Source organism: Neomonachus schauinslandi, chromosome 14 (genome assembly GCF_002201575.2).
Source record: "Neomonachus schauinslandi chromosome 14, ASM220157v2, whole genome shotgun sequence".
Classification (NCBI taxonomy): Eukaryota; Metazoa; Chordata; class Mammalia; order Carnivora; family Phocidae; genus Neomonachus; species Neomonachus schauinslandi.
Window position 1 is genome coordinate 36,140,185 of NC_058416.1, and position 18,897 is coordinate 36,159,081.

Sequence of the window (18,897 nt, forward strand, 5' to 3'; positions counted from 1 at the left end):
ATGACCTTCCTGATAAGGGCTGATCCCAGTTAGCAGAGCCATCCCCCTTCAACCCAAGCTTGGCTGTAGATCAATATAGAGGTTTACCCTGGTGTTACACTATAAAAACACATATATACACTCCTAGATAAGGGTCAGAAGAAGAAAGATAAACATGTAGATGGTTATAATATTAGTTCAATAGAGAAGTGCATATATATACTTCAAACATAACAACAAAACAAAACCATATCGTGTGGATCCACTATTCAGAATAAGGTAATTTTAGGTTTCTTTCCTTCCAGGTGGTTCGACTTATCAACATCCATCAGCCAGGTGGAAAATAAACTAGAGGAATTTCCCTCACCCTTATCTCTGTGCCTTTCCATTCTAGGTGTTGGACTCATGTGCAAGGAAAGCTAAGGATGAGAATCCCTTCAGTCACAAAGACAGCCACACTGGGAGGAAATAGCAGGACAAAGTGTATGGTTCATCTGTCTACACACCCCGTAGAAGCTTCCATGTTTTAATTACAGTGGGGATAGAACTCATCAAATTCATCCTTAAGCCATCTCTACTGACAACTTGTAACGAGGATCTACACACGCCCAGGAAAAGATGGGAGGTGGGCAAAAGGAGACACTCCCCGGCCTCCCGAACGCGGTGGAGCGGAACCAGGAGGCTGAAGAATGCTCTCTCATGCACACATTTGGCATCTATCAAGAACAGAAATGGTTAGCATGGACTCAAAAATGTGTCCTTAAAGTTTTTTTTCTCCATGAACCCTAGGTTCTCTCTCTCGCTCTTTGCGGCCGTGGCTCCCCAGGGGCAGGGTCCAAGAGGGAAGGCGCGATTGGCTGTGCTGGGTAACACAACAGGAGGCTCCTTCTCAGGGTAAAGCACGAAAGGAACACACTCTCCCTGTCTTATTCAAGTCTAACCACGGACGTTTGGTAGTAAATCACGTTTCACATACTCATCCTTCACCCAAGGGAAAAGGCAAAGCACTCTTTTTCCCCTTCTGTGAACAAGGAAAATGGAGCTGTGGGGTTGCAGGTAAACATGGAGATGAGGAAACAAACCCGGATGAGACGTGTGCCACGGGGGTCTGCGCACAGCCCCCGCTTGACCATGCCCTAGAGAAACGGACTGTATTAGACAGCTGCTCCACGTCTTTGAGCCTCAAATCCTTCAGTTACAAAATGACGATTGAACTACATTTAAACTCTCTTTTGGTAAGTCAAAACTTGATAGCAGTGACTTCTTAGAGTCCAACCTACTAATTCCTGCTCTGCCATGTCACATTTTTATGGGATCAAATAAAATTATTTATATGAAGGTGGACAAAATTACTATAACCAAAGAGCATTAACTTTATGACCTGGAACAATGGTCACTGCTTCAAACTCAACACGTGCCTCACTTTATAAAAAAGAAAGTAAGGGAGGGAGGGAAGTTAGACCGATAGCTTTCAGAATTATTCTTTAAAGTGCAAGTTCTGGACCCACCCCAAACCTACCGAGTCAGAAACATGAGGACCCAGTGAGGAATGTGAGTTTCTGACAAGCGCTCCCAGTAACAACCCAAGTTGGAAAAAAAAAAATTTTCCCCAGGAAATAAATTGGCCTCTTTGGCTTTGGGTGACTTCCTGCTGAAATGCAGGCCCACTTAGTGTGGCCTTTTCCTTACCAAATGAAAGAGATTGTCAAGAACTTAATGTGAAGTAGGTTTTTTTCTTCTTAATAACCAGGAAGAGAGGTGAGGTAAAAACCAGTCAGGTTAGCTCCGTCACTAATTAGTTACTAGGAAGTGATAAAATCTGATATAAGTGTCATCTTTTGCCATAGAGTGTCTTTATCACCTTATTCCATAATCCAAGTCTTTTTGAAAGCTCTTGGTATGGACTCTGGACTCTGGGAAACAAACTGAGGGTTACAGAGGGAGGGGATGGGGAGATGGGGTAACCGGGTGATGGGTACTTGTGGTGGTGAGCACTGGGTGTTACACGCAACTAATGAATCATTGAACACTACATCAAAAACTAATGATGGCTAATCGAACATAATTAAAAAATGTTAAAAAAAAATAAAATAAAAGCTCTCAGTATCGAAGTTCCTGGAGACAATGCCAGGCCCCCCTTGCAGCAGGGATGTCATAACTTACCCCTCAGAATGTAGTTCTGATAGTTCTGGTCCGCCTCGGCTCCCACCTTGATCAAACACGTCAGACCTTCAGCCACCACAAATTCGTGCACCAAATCCTTGTCATCCTGGCAGGAAAGGAGGGAGAAAAAAAGACTTCAAATACTGTCCCAGTCCCTCCTCCATCCATGCTGTTAAAACTACAGACGAGCCTTTGAAGCCAGACTGACCTCTAAAGATTGTTCTGCTCTATTCAAATGAGGCATCTGCAATTGTTGCCAGAGGAATTTTACAACCAGTCTCCACAGTGCTGGTTGCCAGAGACCAATTATTGCCTTCTGGGCAATCTAATAAAGATAAAGCAAATGAATCCCCTGTCAGGAATATTTATAGTGTTCTGTTTTTCATTCTTCAAAAATCACCAAGCCCTGCTCCCCCACAGGTCCCTAGGGACTGGCCACATGAAGCTTGCTGGGTTTCAACAACAGGAAATGTTCGATTGCAGCACAGACCATCAAGCAGAGGATTCAAAGCCACTCCTGTGTTCCAAAAGACAGTCCTTAAGGTCGGTGGTTACAAGGGTCTTGCAAATGGTATCTAAGTGAGGAAACAGAGCACACAACCAGCCGTGCGTCAGGGGCAGCCACGTGACCCCACAAAGGGGCCACTCCAGCAGGCCAGCAGACTCCGGTCCCAGAAGGCAGGATGTGGAAGGAGTCTCAGGGACCATCTAATTTGGTGGTTCTCAAAGAGGGGTGTCCAGACTCACAGGCGGCATGAGCGTCGCCTGGGCACTTGTTAGAAATACAAATACCCCAACTGACTACCTAGAAAACTCTATGATGAGGCTCAGCATTGTGCGCTTAACACATCCTCCAGGTGACCTGGAGGTGCTCAGATGATGCTCACCCCTGACTCCTTCACATTAGGATTATCTGGGGAGCTTTAAAAAGGAGTAGTAGGAAGCAGGACCCTACCCAGATGGATTAATCAGAATTATTAGGTGTGGGCCCTAGCTCTGTTATTAAATTCCCCAGGAAATCCTAAAGGGCAGCCAGTTCATGGACCATTGACATAAGCCTACCTTCTCTTTACAGATAAAGATGCAAAACTTTGGCCGAGATCACCTATGTCCAGCCAGCCCCATCATTTTCTGTAGTACCAAGTTCTACAGAGCTCTATGAGAGCGATTTTTCCACTACTATTCCAGGAGAGTTCCTCAATTGGACAGTGCCTGGTCTCAAATGCAGCTAGCCTAAGACTAGAATATTCATATTCAATTACAACAACAGAGCAAAAATTAAACAAAAAAAGCCCTCAGTGATGTAAATAGTAGAAAGCTTAGTGGAATAATGAAGGGTTTTTATTATAGGAATGGTCAGCAACCATGGTTTCTCTCTAAAAAAAAAAAAATAATAATTTAGACAAACAGGCATAATTCTCCTGTCCCTCTGTGAAATCAGCCCCTCATTTTGATTTTATGGCATTTTCCAATTATATGGATGGAGGACTTGAGCTAAATGTAGGCAGGCCAGGCGAAGGCTCCCTTTGAACCCAGAAAACACTCTCAACGTTCAGAGGGCACTGGGGGGAGAGGGGGTGTGATGCTTGTGCCCTGAAGGTAATGAAAGACAGCTGTGTTAACTCAGACTTTAAGATAATCATGGCTTTGGAAGCAAGAGAAAATGGGACAATATCATGAGTTTTTGGAAAATTACTTTACACCCGTATGTATAAAGGAAATAAAAATAATTCTCCCTCCATCCATATCCTTTTCCACCAGGATATGTGAAAAGTGAACATTTAGATGAGCTCATGTCTAGTCAGAACGTTTTTCCAAGCATGTAACAAATGTTTATTACTTTAACTAAAACTAGATTCACACATGACTTCATGGTGAAAAAGTGAGAACAAGCTCTCAAGAAACCACTCAAGCTAATCACTAATATTAATACAGCAGAGAGTTGGCTGCCTGGCAAAGGTACTTGGAAAAATCATGGAAGGGGAGACAGTGTTTATAAAAATTCAGAACCCTAACTAAAATTTATGTACATATGTAGATAAGCACTTAAGTAATGGACATTTGTGGATAATAAATTGTGGAGAATGTCCTCCAGATTGGCAATGCCTGAGATTTTGAACACGTATCCTGAAATACTTAGGCATTAATAAATGATTTTTAGAACTTTGGCTTCCCACTAGAATGAAATCAAAATGTTAACACCAACTGATAAGAAACGATCCCTGCATTTCAGAATTTTCTACACTAGCCATACTTTAACCTGTATTTTTTAAATGCCTATTAGTCAAGGAATATTCAACTCAATGCAAAAGACCAAGCGCTTTGTATTTTACACCCTTTATACTCTAAGTTCCAGAAAGAACCCCTGCATGCAGAAAACACAAGATGATGGAAATGCAGACTGTGGGTGTGGGAGAAGGCGATCTAAGCCCGAGACAGCTTGCAGCCTGTGTAATCCATTCACCACCCAATGATGCCTGCCCTGGTTTGAGCTGTTCTGTGCCCACGTGTGTGGTCTTCCAAACAGATTATACACTGCAGGTAGAGCAAGCACCTTCTTCCTTGCCTACATAATGTCAGCAAAGGCGGCTCAAAAATATCTGATGAATAAACGATAGAAACAACATCCCTGAGAATTCAGAGTTAACACTACAGAACAAACTCGGTAAAGGAATGTGCAACAAAGACCCCAGACATGTTTGTTTTATTTTTAAATTTTTTCACCATGGAAAACTTTCACCATATACAAAAGAAGACAGAACAATTTAGTGAACCCCAGGTGCCAATCCATTCATACCAATCCTGTTTCTTCTATCACCCCATATTAATTAGTCTGTCTGCTGCCATATTAATTTGAAGCAAATCCCAGACATCACATCATTTAATCCATAAATACTCCAATATGCATCTCCAAAATACAGAAACTCTTTTTAAAACTATGTACTCTTAATAATAAAGTATTAGTTTTTTATTATATGTCCAGTCAGTGACCAAAATTCCAACTGTTTCATAAATACGGTTTTGTGTTCTTGTGTGTTTGTGTTTTTGTTTTGTTTTTTACATTTTGTACCAGGATCCAAATAAGATCCACATGTGGATTTAAAAGTCTTTTAATTAACTTTTTTTTTTTCCCTTGAAATTTATATGTTAAAGAAACTAGGTCATTTGTCCTAAAAAGTAGCCCAGTAGTCTGGATTTTGTTGACTGCACCAGTGTGATGTAGATTAACATATGCCTCTGTCCATGATCATTTATAAATTGCTTACTGTAAACAGAGGCATGATGAGATCCAGGGTTGATTTTGTCGGCTTGAGCACATCAATGATAATGTGAATTCCCATGAGAAGCCACATACAATCTGGCTGTATCTCATCTCCACCATGTCAGCAGGTCTTGATGCTCAATGCCTAGATCCATTCACTTAGGGTTGGAAAATTCTGATGCTTTAATTCTATTACTCCTCCTTACTTATAAGCTAGAAGATTATTACAAACAATACTTCCCCTCAACTACTGTTTGATTACCCTAAAGTTCACATGGGAAATTTATTATTTTTAGTGTGACTGTAAAACTCCTAGAAGAAAACTTAGGAAGTAATTTTTTTTGACACCAGCCCTAGAAACATTTCTCTAGACATTTCCTAAGGCAAGGGAAACAAAAGCAAAATTAAACTATCGCAGCTACACCAAAATAAAAAGCTTTTGCACAGTGAAGGAAACCATCAACAAAGCAAAAAGGCAACCTACTAACTGGAGAAGATATTTGCAAATGATATATCCAATAAGGGGTTAATATCCAAAATATATAAAGAACTTATACAACTCAACACCAAAAAACAAATAATCCAATTCAGAGCAGAGGACCTAAATAGACATTTTTCCAAAGGAGACATCCAGATGGTCAACAGACACATGAAAAGATGCTCAACATCCCTCATCATCAGGGAAATACAAATTAAAACTACAATGAGTTAGCACCTTGCACCTGTCAGACTGGCTAAACCCAAAAACATAAAAAATAACAAGGGCTAGTGAGGATGTGGGAAAAAAGGAACCCTCGTGCACCGTGAGTAGGAATGCGAATTGGTACAGCCACTGCGAAAAACAGTATAGAGGTTCCTCAAAAAATTAAAAATAGAACTACCATATGATCCAGTAATTCCACTATGGGGTATTTACCCAAAGAAAAGGAAAACACTAATTCAAAAAGATATATACACTCTTATATTTATTGAGGCATTATTTACAATAGCCAAGATATGGAAGCAACCCATGTGTCCATCCTTTGATGAATGAATAAAAAAGATGCAGTGTGTGTACACACACACACACACACACACACTCACACACAGTGGAATATTACTCAGCCATAAAAAAGAATGAGATCTTGCCATTTGCGGCAACATGGATGGACCTAGAGGAAAGTGAAATAAGTCAGAGAAAGACAAATACCATATAATTTCACTCATTCTGTCTCAAAATCTTTTTAACAATAAATAAATTCAGGAATACAGAGTTTTTAACTTAACCTCTTCTACCTTTAAGATATTTATTTGATTTGATTTGATTTGATAGAGAGAGAGAGGAGAGAGAGAGCAAACGAGAAGAAGCAGGGGGATCAGCAGGGAGAGGGAGAAGCAGGCTCCCCTCTGAGCTGGGAGCCCAACAAGGGGCTCGATCCCAGGACCCTGGGATCATGACCTGATCCGAAGGCAGATGCTTAACCGACTGAGCCACCCAGGCGCCCTTCTTCTACCTGTCTTCTTTCTCCCACACGCCAAGAATCCTAATCCTTAAGAACTCTGAGAATGACAAAGAACACTCACACCAGTCGCAGAACAGCAATACAACACCACCAGCAGCAGCAGGATTATTATAAACAGCTGATTTCGTGGTTTCTTTTTGTTCTTAGAGTAGATTTACTCAAAATGCACAAATCACAATGTTTTAAAGTCACTTGGAATCACTAACTCTTTTCTGTTCAGTTTGGTCACCAGCCAGACACTCAATGAGGTGAACACAGGTTTTGAAAGAAGTCAAAGCTGAACAGAAAGAGTAGGCTGAGGGACTCTGGGTTAGGGCGAGGAGTGGCAGGAGCATGTCCCTCTGGTGGCACAGGGAGAGTCCAGCCCAAGGGCAGCTGGGGATTCGAGTTAAAAAGAAGGATGTAATCGAGTGTAAACAAGTTTTATTTTGTTCAGCTAAGGAACAGGGAAACACAGATGGAAATTACTAACTTAGAAACAGGAAAGACTGAAGACATAGGCATCTTCTAGAAGACCACCCAATTCACCTAGTCCATTCACCCATTGCTTACGCAGCCCCAGACACGTGCCTAGGCCCCAAAGACCCAGCGATGAAATCCAGGGAGCTTGCATACAGCTAGACTCAGACGAACGCCCCGTAGTACCTTAAGTTCTATACTAGAGAGAAGCACAAAGAACTTCAGAGGTATTTGAAGGGACTGAGAGGAGTCACTTAGGGAGAGGGACCCTGGCAGGAGGGAACACCGGGAGACAAACTGAGAGACACAGAGAGTGGGTGAGGGGTGGCAACACATTCTGGCAGAGGAGCAACAGGTCCAGGGGCAAATTGCAGAAAAGAGTGTGGCTTGCTCCCAGAATGCAACCGTGAGTAGAATTTAGGATGCAGCCAAGGGCAAAGAAGTGGGCAGCAAAGTCCAGATCCACAGGGCTTCCATGTTATACTGAGAAATTCAGATGTAATCCAGAAGGCTACATGGAACCAGCAAGAGAACAATTTCCTCAAGCCCCTCTGGTAGAAGTTAAAGAATAGACAGATGGAGAGAACCAAGAGCAGGCAGTGCCCAAGGACAGCTGTTGCACTTTTTCCAGAACAAACAGCCTGAACAAAGGCAAACCCCAACCCCAAGGCATCTCTGAGATGTGCAGTGTGAGGGGGCGATGACACGGTAGGTTCACAACCATAACCATCCAGAGAGCCAAGAGGACTCGTGTCCAGAAGTGCTGACCCTGAGAAGAGACTCTGCGCAGGGAGAAGGTAAGGACATGGTTGAACAAGTTTAAGGACCAGTGGGATAAGAATAGGCAGATGGGATGGACTGTTGGCCTGTCTTCTTGCCAGTCCCCTCCCGGGAAGACATCCACAAGGGGGACTGCCACTCTGACAGAGCTATCACTGACAAGGAAATTTTGTTAAGAATGTGGCTAAGACAGGAACTGAAGAGAGGTGGAACATACCCTAGGGTCCAAAATCATTAGAGAAGGAACAACGAACCTACAGAGACACCAGTTCTTGCCAAATGTCATCCTGACTCTGCCCAGACAGCAGCCTCTTCCTCCTCCCCTAGCTCTGTCTCTCTCTCTCCCCCCTCTACAGTCTCGCATGAGTGAGAGGCTTGGAGCTTGTCAGCACTCCCGTCCTAAGCACGTGACTTCCTCAGGGCAGGGAAAGAAGGCAGGCTTAGGAGAAAAGGATAAAACGGACCCCGAAAGAGGGACATAAACATATGCATAAGGAACATGTCCTTAGCAGCCTGGTTTATAAAACAGCCAACACTGCGGATAAACCAAACTGCCTGCCAAGAGAAGAATGAACAAGGCAACTTGCGCCGTATTCATACACAAGACCACTCAGAGCTGCACCGGCCAGTCACGCCTACATCCAGCCCACTTTCCATAAATAAGCTGGAGTATGACACATGCAGCAGAACATGCGTGAAGTTAGCAGAAAAGAACACAGCTACTGCTGGAGGTGCTTCACCATCGCCAGAGAAACCCGCATGCCCATGACCATCAGTAGATAGGGGACCTGGGGCAGGAAGAGGATGGTTGGAATGAGGGAGAAAACAAGACCACAATTATATCTGTAGTAGGTTTTTCTTTTTAAATGTCTGAGGTAAATATGGAAAAAGGTGATTTGATAAAGTTGTCGTTACTTCTTAATGTTTGAAATATTTGATATGGTAAAAATACTCTCAACTGAGATTTTGACCTCACTGACATTTTAATCCAAGGAAACTTTTCTTTCTGTAATCAGTAAGAGCTGTAGAAACGTGTCTGTACCTAATTCCATAAGCAATGCAAAAACAGGACTGGAGAGCATGTTTTTCTTCTTTTTTTTACCTGAAATATCTGCTTCAGGGAGAAAAGCGCCCTTCTTAAATCTCGCCCACTGGAGTTGTACAGTTTTTCTGAAATAAAGAACATAACATATATAGAATTAATTAAACTGACTCAATGAATGGTAAAAACACAGGATGTGAACATGAACAGAATTTCCACTGGAGAGGTGAGTAGACTGAATCCATGGAAGATACAGCCCCCACGTCAGACAGTGCAGAGAACAGTCGGGGCTGCCACAGGTGGCCGGAAGAAGGTGTGAGAGGGTTGTGGAGGACAAGGTCCCACGTGCACCCTCAGCCCCCACCCTCCCTCTCTCCAGACTTCGATTCCCAGCTGTTTGTAGGCCACTGCACTTAATAACCAGCTATATCCAGAAAATGAACACAGCCAAGATGGAAGGCATCCTCCCACCTCCCTCCTTCCTTGCCTCACAGCCCCTGAACCACCATGCTTTCTGCAGCTGGGCTCACCTTTGAGGCACCTCCTTTTCCCTGGGATCTAACGGTCACCTTGAAAGACCCAAGGGCAATACAGTGGCTTTAAGGACTGGATTCCCTGGGGATGGCCCTCTAAACAGCCTCAGCTCTGGGTCTATCTGGGCTCTCACTCATGTTCAAGGATGGGTCTGGCCCTGAGCATGGCAGATGGAGGAGCCCTGTGTCGGTCTTCTCTGGCTCAAGACTCAGGCCAACTCCTATAATCCCCAGTGTTCTGTTAGTCACATTCAACATGTACCAGTTAGGCCAGGCCTAGTGAGTAATGAGGTGACCTTGACCTAAGACCCATCCTCCAGAGGTCATAATGTGGCAGGGAGACAAATGAACATGCCAAAAGTACTAGTTAGCCATTGGAGTAGAGCTACAAAGTGCTGAGGGCACACAGGAGGAAGGGAGAAGCCAGTTATTCCAGTGTATGTAGAATGCCTGGGAGCATGGACTCTGCTCAGCTTCACACAACTCAAGCTTGGCCCTGACCCAGGTGACTCAGGGGTCAGGTTAGGTTCCTAATCTTAGGTGCCAGACTGACCCAATAAAAGTCATCCAACATGTGTTTCCTAAGCACCTGCCAGGAATTGTTTTTTGCAGTCAGTAGTGAAGAGTGGACTTAATAAGTGCAAAGAATAAGCAGTCAGAAAGCCTACATTTCAAAGATGGTGTCACCACTTGCTATATGACCTTGAACAAAGTAGTTTACCTTTCTATGTCTTGGATCCCCTGTCTATAAAATAAGACCATGCAACAATAGATTTAGAGGAAGACAGTTTTTGTGTTAAATCAAACACCGATATGATGCAGGGTGATGCCAAATTATTTAAAATGTTAAAGAATAAAGCAGTCAAAAGCAGTATCATGCTGGAGGCCAGCCTCTCTGAGCTTCAATTCCAGCATATGGGGGGCAAGGCGCAGACCCACATTCTCTGCTTATGTCACAGACTTGAGCGGAAGGGCATGGAACACACAGGTCTGTAAGAATTGGCAGAAGTCTGGTCATGAGAAGAATATGCCCACTTGCACAGTAACTCTGGAAGGGAACAGGCTCCCACCTTCGATTTAAAAGGCTATAGGGGAGGTGGGGCTCAGCTTTTGCATGGTGGTAGCTTCCCCCAAAGGCCTCCCTACAGACATCTTGCCCTCTTCTCTTCCACTCTCCACACCAAGGCCAAAAGGGTTGTGTGAAAATGGACACCTGATCCATGACATCACTGCTCCCGTTTAAACCCTTCAATGGCTGCCCCTGGACTTAGAATGAAATCCAAAATCCTCTGCATGACCCGTCAAGCCCTTGGTCATGCAGCCCTGGCCCCCTCCCTCCCTGTGTTGCAGACTCTCTGGTCTCCTTTAGGCAACTGAGCAGGTCAGGTTCCTCCGGACTCAAAACCTACGAAAATACCCAGTAAGGGGCAGAGGCTAGGTTGTGTTAGTTTGGGGGTCTAGGGGGTGTGTGACCCTAAGGCCTTCTTGCTATTTGACCACCATGAAATCTACCACCTCTAAACAATATGCAGTCCGTGATCACTTATTATGAAGAGTTTTGATTAAGACAGAATGCATCGCCTTCTTAAAAACAAGGATCTGAGAAAACTCCAGAGAAATCAGCCATCCCTAAAATGAACATCTTGTTTATCACAGATCCTAAGACATGAGGCCCAGATAACTCTCAAGCTGACCTCTAAAGTGTGTGCAGGGCCTCAAAATACACAAGCAATAAATAAGTGGAGCAGACTGCATCATCTCAGGGTCTGGTCCCTGGGGTGGCCATTTCTTCAGTTTCCACAGCTAACCTCTCAGACTTCTCAAACTCGGAGGATAGAAATTTTGACTGTTGCCAGAACCACTTCTAATAAATAAGAATAACTCTATCAGATGCAAGCACGGGGATATATAAGCCCCGAAGAAGAGGGGCAGATTTATCCTATCCAGGAAGAGCATGTGAAGAGAGTGTCAATTCCAAGTACCTCTTTATAAGGTAATAAGACCTGCAGTAGACTTCTCTTGCATACTAGATGACAAGCAGAAATAGGTCTTAAGTGAATTTACAGTATCACAGAGTTAGTTACGGATGATCTGTCCTAGCTTCTGATTCATGTGAATGAAAATTATGGTTGTGTTCAGATTGTTAAAGTTTTCATACTTGGTATTACACTCAGAATCAGTTTTTTAAAAAATTTAGCTAAGAATGACTTAATATTTTGTTGAGGATTTTTCACATCTATATTCATGAGGAATATTGGTCTGTAGTTTTGTTTCCTTTTAATGGTATTAATGTTGCGGTAATACTCTTTCTCATGAGTTGGGAGTATTCCTTCCTCTTCTACTTTTAGAACAAGTCTGTGTAGACTTGGTATTACACATTCCTTAAATGTTTGGCAGAATTCTCCAGTGAAGCCACCTGGTGGGGAGGGAGAGGAGTTCTCTGTATTGGAAGGTTTTCAACTATGAATGCAATTTCTTCAATTACTATAGGGCTATTCTGATTATTTCTTCTTGAATGAGCTTTGATAATTTGCATCTTTGAAGCAATTTTTCCAATTCATCTAAGTTGTTAAGTGAGTGGGGATAAAGTTGTCGTAATATTCCCTATCACCCTTATAGCAATCTCCCCTCTTATCTCTATTATTGGTAATCTGTCTCTTTTCTCCACTTAACTTCATCTGGCCAGAAGTATATCTATTCTATTGATCTTTTCAAGAATCAGCTTTTGATTTCATTGTTCTTCCTATTTCTTTTCTATAATTTTCTTCCTTCTGCTTGCTTTTGGCCTAATTTGCTCTTTTTTCCTACTTTCTTATGGTGGAAATTTAATAACAATTGATCCGAAACCTGTCTTCTTTCCTAAGTAGTTAATGCTATAAATATCTCCCTAAGTGCTGCTTTGGCTGCATTCCACACAATTTGCTATCCTGTGTTTTCATTTTCATTTAATTTAAAATTGAGTGAATGTGGAATATTTCATTCAAATCAAAAGGGAATAAATCCTGTGATTTTTTAAGATTTTATTTATTTATTTGACAGAGAGAGGCAGCAAGAGAGGGAACACAAGCAGGGGGAGTGGGAGAGGGAGAAGCAGGCTTCCCGCGGAGCAGGGAGCCCGATGCAGGGCTCGATCCCAGGACTCTGGAATCATGACCTGAGCCAAAGGCAGATGCTTAACAACTGAGCCACCCAGGTGCCCCTCCTATGATTTTTTTTTGACCTGTGGTTTATTTAGAAATATACAGTTTAACTTCCAATTATTTGGGAATTTTCTATGTATCTGTTACCAATTTCTAGTTTCATTTCTTTATGATGAGAACATAATCTTAAAAGACAATTATTTTTAATTTATTTTAATTTATTAAATAAATTAAATAAAATTAAATAATTAAATAAATTAAATTAAATAAATTTAATTTATTTTATGGCCCAGAATATGGTTTATCATGGTGAACATCTCACATACACTTGAAAATAATAATATGTATTCTGCTATTATTAGGTAGACTGTTATAGAAATATCCACTAGGTCAAACTGAGTGGTAGTGTTGTTCTGGTCTTCTATATTTTCATGAGTTTCTGTAGATCACTGAGAGGAGTGTTGAAATTTCCAACCAGGACAGGGGACTTTATTTCTCCTTGCACCTGTATGAGTATTTGCTTTAGGTACACTTTGCCTTTCTCTTGTTCTGGATACTATTTAGGATTCCTATGGCTTCTAAGTGAATTGACCTTTTATCACTATATAATGTCTTTCTGCATTCCTGGCAATATTCCTTGTTTAAAGTCTACATTTTTAATATCAATATGATCACTTTTGGTTAGTATTTGCACAGTATAATTTCTTATAGTTATAGTTGTAACTTGTTTTTATCCAGTCTGACAGTCTCTATCTTTCAAATGATACGCATTCACCATATTTTTAACCCCCAGGACATCACAAATGATTCTTCAGTGACACTAAAACAAAAGATCTCAGGGAGGCCTGATGGTGCCACTCATCCTTTGATGAGAAACATCCTTGTACAAATGCCAAAAATATCTTTGAGTGGTGTCAAAACACTCTCCCCCTCCTTTTTATGCCAAGTCTCTTTTAATTAAAAAGAAACTTCTATTTTTTTTTATTTTTTTTTGAGGGGGGCGCAGAGAGAGAGGGAGAGAGAATCCTATGCAGACTCCATGCCCAGGACAGAGGCCACTTGGGGCTCAATCTCAAGACCCTGAGATCATGACCCGAACCAAAACCAAGAGCCAGATGCTTAACTGACTGAGCCAGCCAGGCACCCCTATAATTTCTATTTGAAAAGTACTATTTCAATGGTCCTTAATTAAAAAAAAATGTTTATAGTTATCCATTTAAATAATTATTCCAAACAAAGCTGAATAACGAAATTGTAATGTTCCCAAATTATTCTTTTAGGTAAGAGAATTATCACTACAAACTTCAGAGAAAGATTCACGTATTTTAATGTAGTTTTTGGTTTTTTAATATCAAAACTCAAAAGATCAGCTATCTTCTTTAAGAATATTACATATTTTGGCTTAAATGCCCTCTAAAAGGCAAAGTGTTTTAATTCTCTATGTTGAGAGCACTAGGTGAAGTCTAGATTAGGAGTCTTTCCAATCTGGTACCTGTTAAGTTGTAGCTAGTTTTTTTGTTTTTGTTTTTTTAACCCTTTGTAAGGGACGTGTGGGTACCTCAGTTGTTAAGCATCTGCCTTTGGCTCAGGTCATGATCCCAGGGTCCTGGGATTGAGCCCCGCATCGGGCTCCCTGCTCAGCGGGAAGCCTGCTTCTCCCTCTCCCACTCCCCCTGCTTGTGTTCCCTCTCTCACTGTCTGTCAAATAAATAGACAAAATCTTTAAAAACAAACAAACCCTTTGTAAAAGCAGTCAGCAGTGAGGCTTCACTCTTATGGACAAAGATATCCTATTCCAACGTACTATAAACCTTCTTTCTCTACACAATCGACATTTTTAAGACTGTTATGCAGTGGTCTCTGTAACATATGAAAGCAACACTGTGGTACCAAATAGCCTCTACACCCAACCTGACCTGTTCTGTTGATTCTTCACATACATTTTATGAGACACCACTGTTCACCTAGAGGACAAAAAGGATTAGGATCCAAGCACGTCTGTAAATGACATAGAGGCATACGTTGGAGATATTCCAAGTTTGGTTCCAGACCAATGCAATAACATAAATATCACAATAATGCAAGTCAAATGAATTTTTTGGTTTCCCAGTGCATATAAAAGTTATGTTGACACTATAATCTAGTAAGTGTGCAATAGCATTATGTCTAAAAAAAAAAACAGCGCAGGGGCGCCTGGGTGGCTCAGTCGTTAAGCGTCTGCCTTCGGCTCAGATCATGATCCCAGGGTCCTGGGATCGAGCCCCGCTTCGGGCTCCCTGCTCCGCGGGAAGCCTGCTTCTCCCTCTCACACTCCCCTTGCTTGTGTTCCCTCTCCTGCTCTCTGTCAAATAAATAAATAAAATCTTTAAAAATAAAAAAATAAAAAATAAAAAAAACTGCACATACCTTAATTTAAAAATACCTTATTGAAAAAAAAATGCCAACCATCTGAGCTTTCAGCAAGTAGTAATTTCTGATGGCAAATCACCATAACAAATAGAATAATGAAGAAGTTTGAAATATTGTGAGAATTACCAAAATATGACAAGGACACAAAGTGAGCGAATGCTATTGGAAAAAGAGCACCAATAGACTTGCTTGTTGCAGGGTTGCCATAAAATCTCAATTTGTAGAAAATGCAATATCTGTCAAGTGCAATAAAATGAGCTCTGCCGATATAATTTGTCATTGTGGGAGGCACAGTTCCTGCTGGTAGAGGAGGAGCCAGCAGACATTTCATCACGTCAGCTGTCATGCCCAAACCAGTGACTACTGAGAGACTTTGCTGTCGTTCATGAGCAGCCTCCACAGGCCAAAGGAGAGGCACTCCTTCCCACAGCCCAAGCCCCAGTTTCCTTGATACAGGGCTAACCATGCCATGGGAGGTGTGGTCTGGAGCTTTCACTGCTGGGCACACTCAGGAGTTCAAGAAACAGAGTGTTCCATCTGTAGCACATCCAGGCCTCAACATACAGAAAGTCAGCCTCACCGTGGCTGTGCAGGGCTCTCCTTCAGGTTAGACAAGACTATCAAGGCCCCCCCTAGGAACAGGGCTGGCCTGGCAGCTTCCTGAGGGCATGCCGGACATGGCTCTTGGATGTATTTCCTATTGAACATCACTCCCTCCTCCTTTAGAAGCAGCCCTTCTATGCAGAGCTCAGGTGTGATTCTCAGTCCTGGGTTACATGAGCGCATGCAAGGCTTCCTTAGGGAAGGATGACTGAGCCCCATGGGGCTCCCTTGTTCCGCCCTCAGTATTTGCAGTCTTTGCTGTCTGTGAGGGTCTGCATGTGCATAGATCCAGGGGCACATTGGGCTTCAGCCTTGTGGGTGATGAAGCAGAGCATGGGGGTCCTCTGATTCTCCAAATACACCCAATACACTATGCAGACTGTTCTCATGGGTCCCGAGTCCCAAGGGAGGGAATTTCGTATGTCCCTATTGCCTAAAAATTAGGCAATGCAGAAGAAAGAAGGCATCAAATGTAGAGCAGGGAGAGAGAGGCCCAGAGGCCACACTCTGCCAGCAAGAGGGCAGCTCCAGAGCTTCTGCCATATGCCAAGAAACTCAGAGGCTCTCCCTTTTCCTTTGTCCACCTATGTTGTAAACACATGCCAAGGAGCACGCAGCCTCTACTGGGGGGATGGTGCAGAAGACGATGGATCCTGCCGCGCCAGACTCCATTTAAGAGTCCTAGGTCAGAGCACTGGGGAGGAAGATGCTACGTGACTAAGACGTGAAATGTGGGTCCCTTCCTGGCAAATATCAAAAACAACAACAACAAAACCCCACAGAATCTCAACTCAAACCTGAATCCTATGTGTAAAGGGCAGGGCTGGGCTCAGGTTGGAGTCCAGAAGATTTGCCATTCTCCCAAAGCCTGGAGATGGCCAGGTGGGAGGTACGAAAAGAGGAACCCACCGCCCACCAGCACAGCCCCAAGGGTAGGACAGTAGCTCTTGAGAGCTCAGGGGGCAGAAGGTCCCATGGAAGACACAGTGCCAGTTCCAGCAGCTTGGGGTGGGGGAGAGAATGGGGGGCCGATTCTGCATCCATTCCTATTAAGGTCAAGCACAGCCTGTGATTGGCCAATAGATGAAGATATTTATGTATGTATTCTCCCACCTCCTTCCAAACTGAATCTACCCAGGGTGAGGTCTTACGTATAGCACTAGCCTTCGAGTAAAAGGTCATCAGGAGCTTACATTGGGTGGGGAAAGGAGGCCGGACCAGAACATCATTTGTTAAAGTCTTTATAATTGCCCCCATCTTTTCTCTCCACGGTTCTTGCCTTTTAAAATGAAACATGTTTCTTTAAGAGATACAGTTAAAGTATTACACTTTAAACCAGTTTACAATGACGAGCAGAGGGCAAATTGATTAAAGGCCATTAGGGACCACTCCTGTTCCATCACCGGGAAGGAAACCCACATGGCCCGCCCACATGAACACTGAAAGGCACAGCCATAGATGTCCTGTGCTTTCTGCTCAGCTAGGAACACATCGTGTGGGGAAAACAGACCTGAACATGAGAAGGAATCGGTGGGAACATGAGAACCTATTTACATTTAGTGAAAGAGCTTAGAGGGGAAGAACTCACAGAGCATCTGTGAGTGTGCCAAGGAAGTGGGAGAGTGAAAGATGTATCTAGAGCATCATGCTTCAGAACCATAAAAATCACCGACTTTAAGGCTAATAATTTCAGCACACCCTTCTCTCACCAAGTGCCAAACACATTAACCAAGCGCTCTGTGCAAACACTTGGCCCAAGACCCAGAAGACCCCACTCTGCGCAGAGGAGGCAGTAACTTCCCTTTAACCCTTGAGCTGCCACAGACATCACACTGAGAGAGGAGATGTATTCACAGACAAAATGCCTGCACCTACATTTAAAAATCGTTGGCACCAGCTACAGAGAATGCAACCAGCATGATTTTTCGGATGGAGCAGAGAGACATGAGCTCCTCCTTTGCCAGGCATTAGCTGCGCGATGTTTGCTCTTCAGACCCACCCGTCCCGAGAGAGCTGGTGAAGAACAACTCTGAAATGGGACAGAAATCGCTGGCCAGGCTTAGGTTATGCTCCGCTCCCCAGCCAGGAAGTCTGCAGTCCCAAGTTCCTTTCAGCACTGAGTCGAAGGAATTCCTCTCTGGACATTCTTCCCAGGAATTCGAAGGAGCCACCAACACACTGATGACCCGGAAGTACAACCCACTTCAACCTGCAACTGTTGCTTCGTTATGACGTGTTGACATTTTAAAGAAAACCACCAAAGTGGCACAACAGAAAATTTTTCAGTGAAAAAACTGCTTGGTCAGATTTTAGAAATCCCTCTTTCCCAGCAACGTTTAAGTGCTTTAGAGTCATAGTTTCATTTCTAGGTTATATACGGCTCATCACAGATGTTAACATCAGAGGGTACAGGTCGTGACAGCATGAGGCTGGGGACACCGTGGAGTCCTCGCATTCAGGGTCTCATACTGCCACGCTGTGAAGTTTCAACTCCATGTCACTCTCAGGCTGTGACAGAGGGTGCTGGGGGGATTTCAAACAGGAAGGAATCTAATGACACAGGGTTCTATGAGGCTCACTGCCCATACGGCCCATCAGGGCAGAGGAACTGAGACGGGGACGGGTAGAAGCAGGAAACCAAGTAAGAAGCCTCTGGAGTCACCTGAGCAAGGGGTGATAGGTCATGACAGGAACAGAGTGGATGGTGAGGAGGGATGGATTGGGGAGTGATTGAGGAATAGAGCTGAATGTGGGGTGAAACGGGTGAAGGACCCCCAGACCTCCAGCTTGCCCGCTAGGTTTGTGGGGAAGCCATTCCCTGAGACATGGGACAGTATGAGCAGTCGCTACCGGTGAGCAGTGCCTCTGTCCGGACGTGGACCCCCTAGGACAGCTGAATAGCATCCTCAGGTCTCTGGGGTCAGAAGAGGCACATGCTCCAGCCTGGAACGTGTGGTTTTCCTGCTTCCTCCACCTCGCCCTTCCCTGTGTGCCCATCGCCTCCTCCTGAAGACAGCCTCAGTCA

The 18,897-nt window shown here is 43.4% G+C and overlaps 1 protein-coding gene across 3 annotated transcripts in view; it reads right to left on the reverse strand.

Annotated features, from left to right (window-relative positions):
- FHOD3 (formin homology 2 domain containing 3) overlaps positions 1–18,897 on the reverse strand; it is a 454,219-nt gene that overhangs the window by 250,705 nt on the left and 184,617 nt on the right. For all 3 annotated transcript variants that reach the window (XM_021686312.1, XM_021686311.1, XM_021686310.1), the window contains exons 4-5: positions 9,248–9,315; positions 2,143–2,248 (exon numbers count right to left, since the gene is read on the reverse strand). In XM_021686312.1, coding sequence (XP_021541987.1) covers positions 2,143–2,248; positions 9,248–9,315 — 174 coding nt within the window. The remainder of the gene's footprint in view (positions 1–2,142; positions 2,249–9,247; positions 9,316–18,897) is intronic.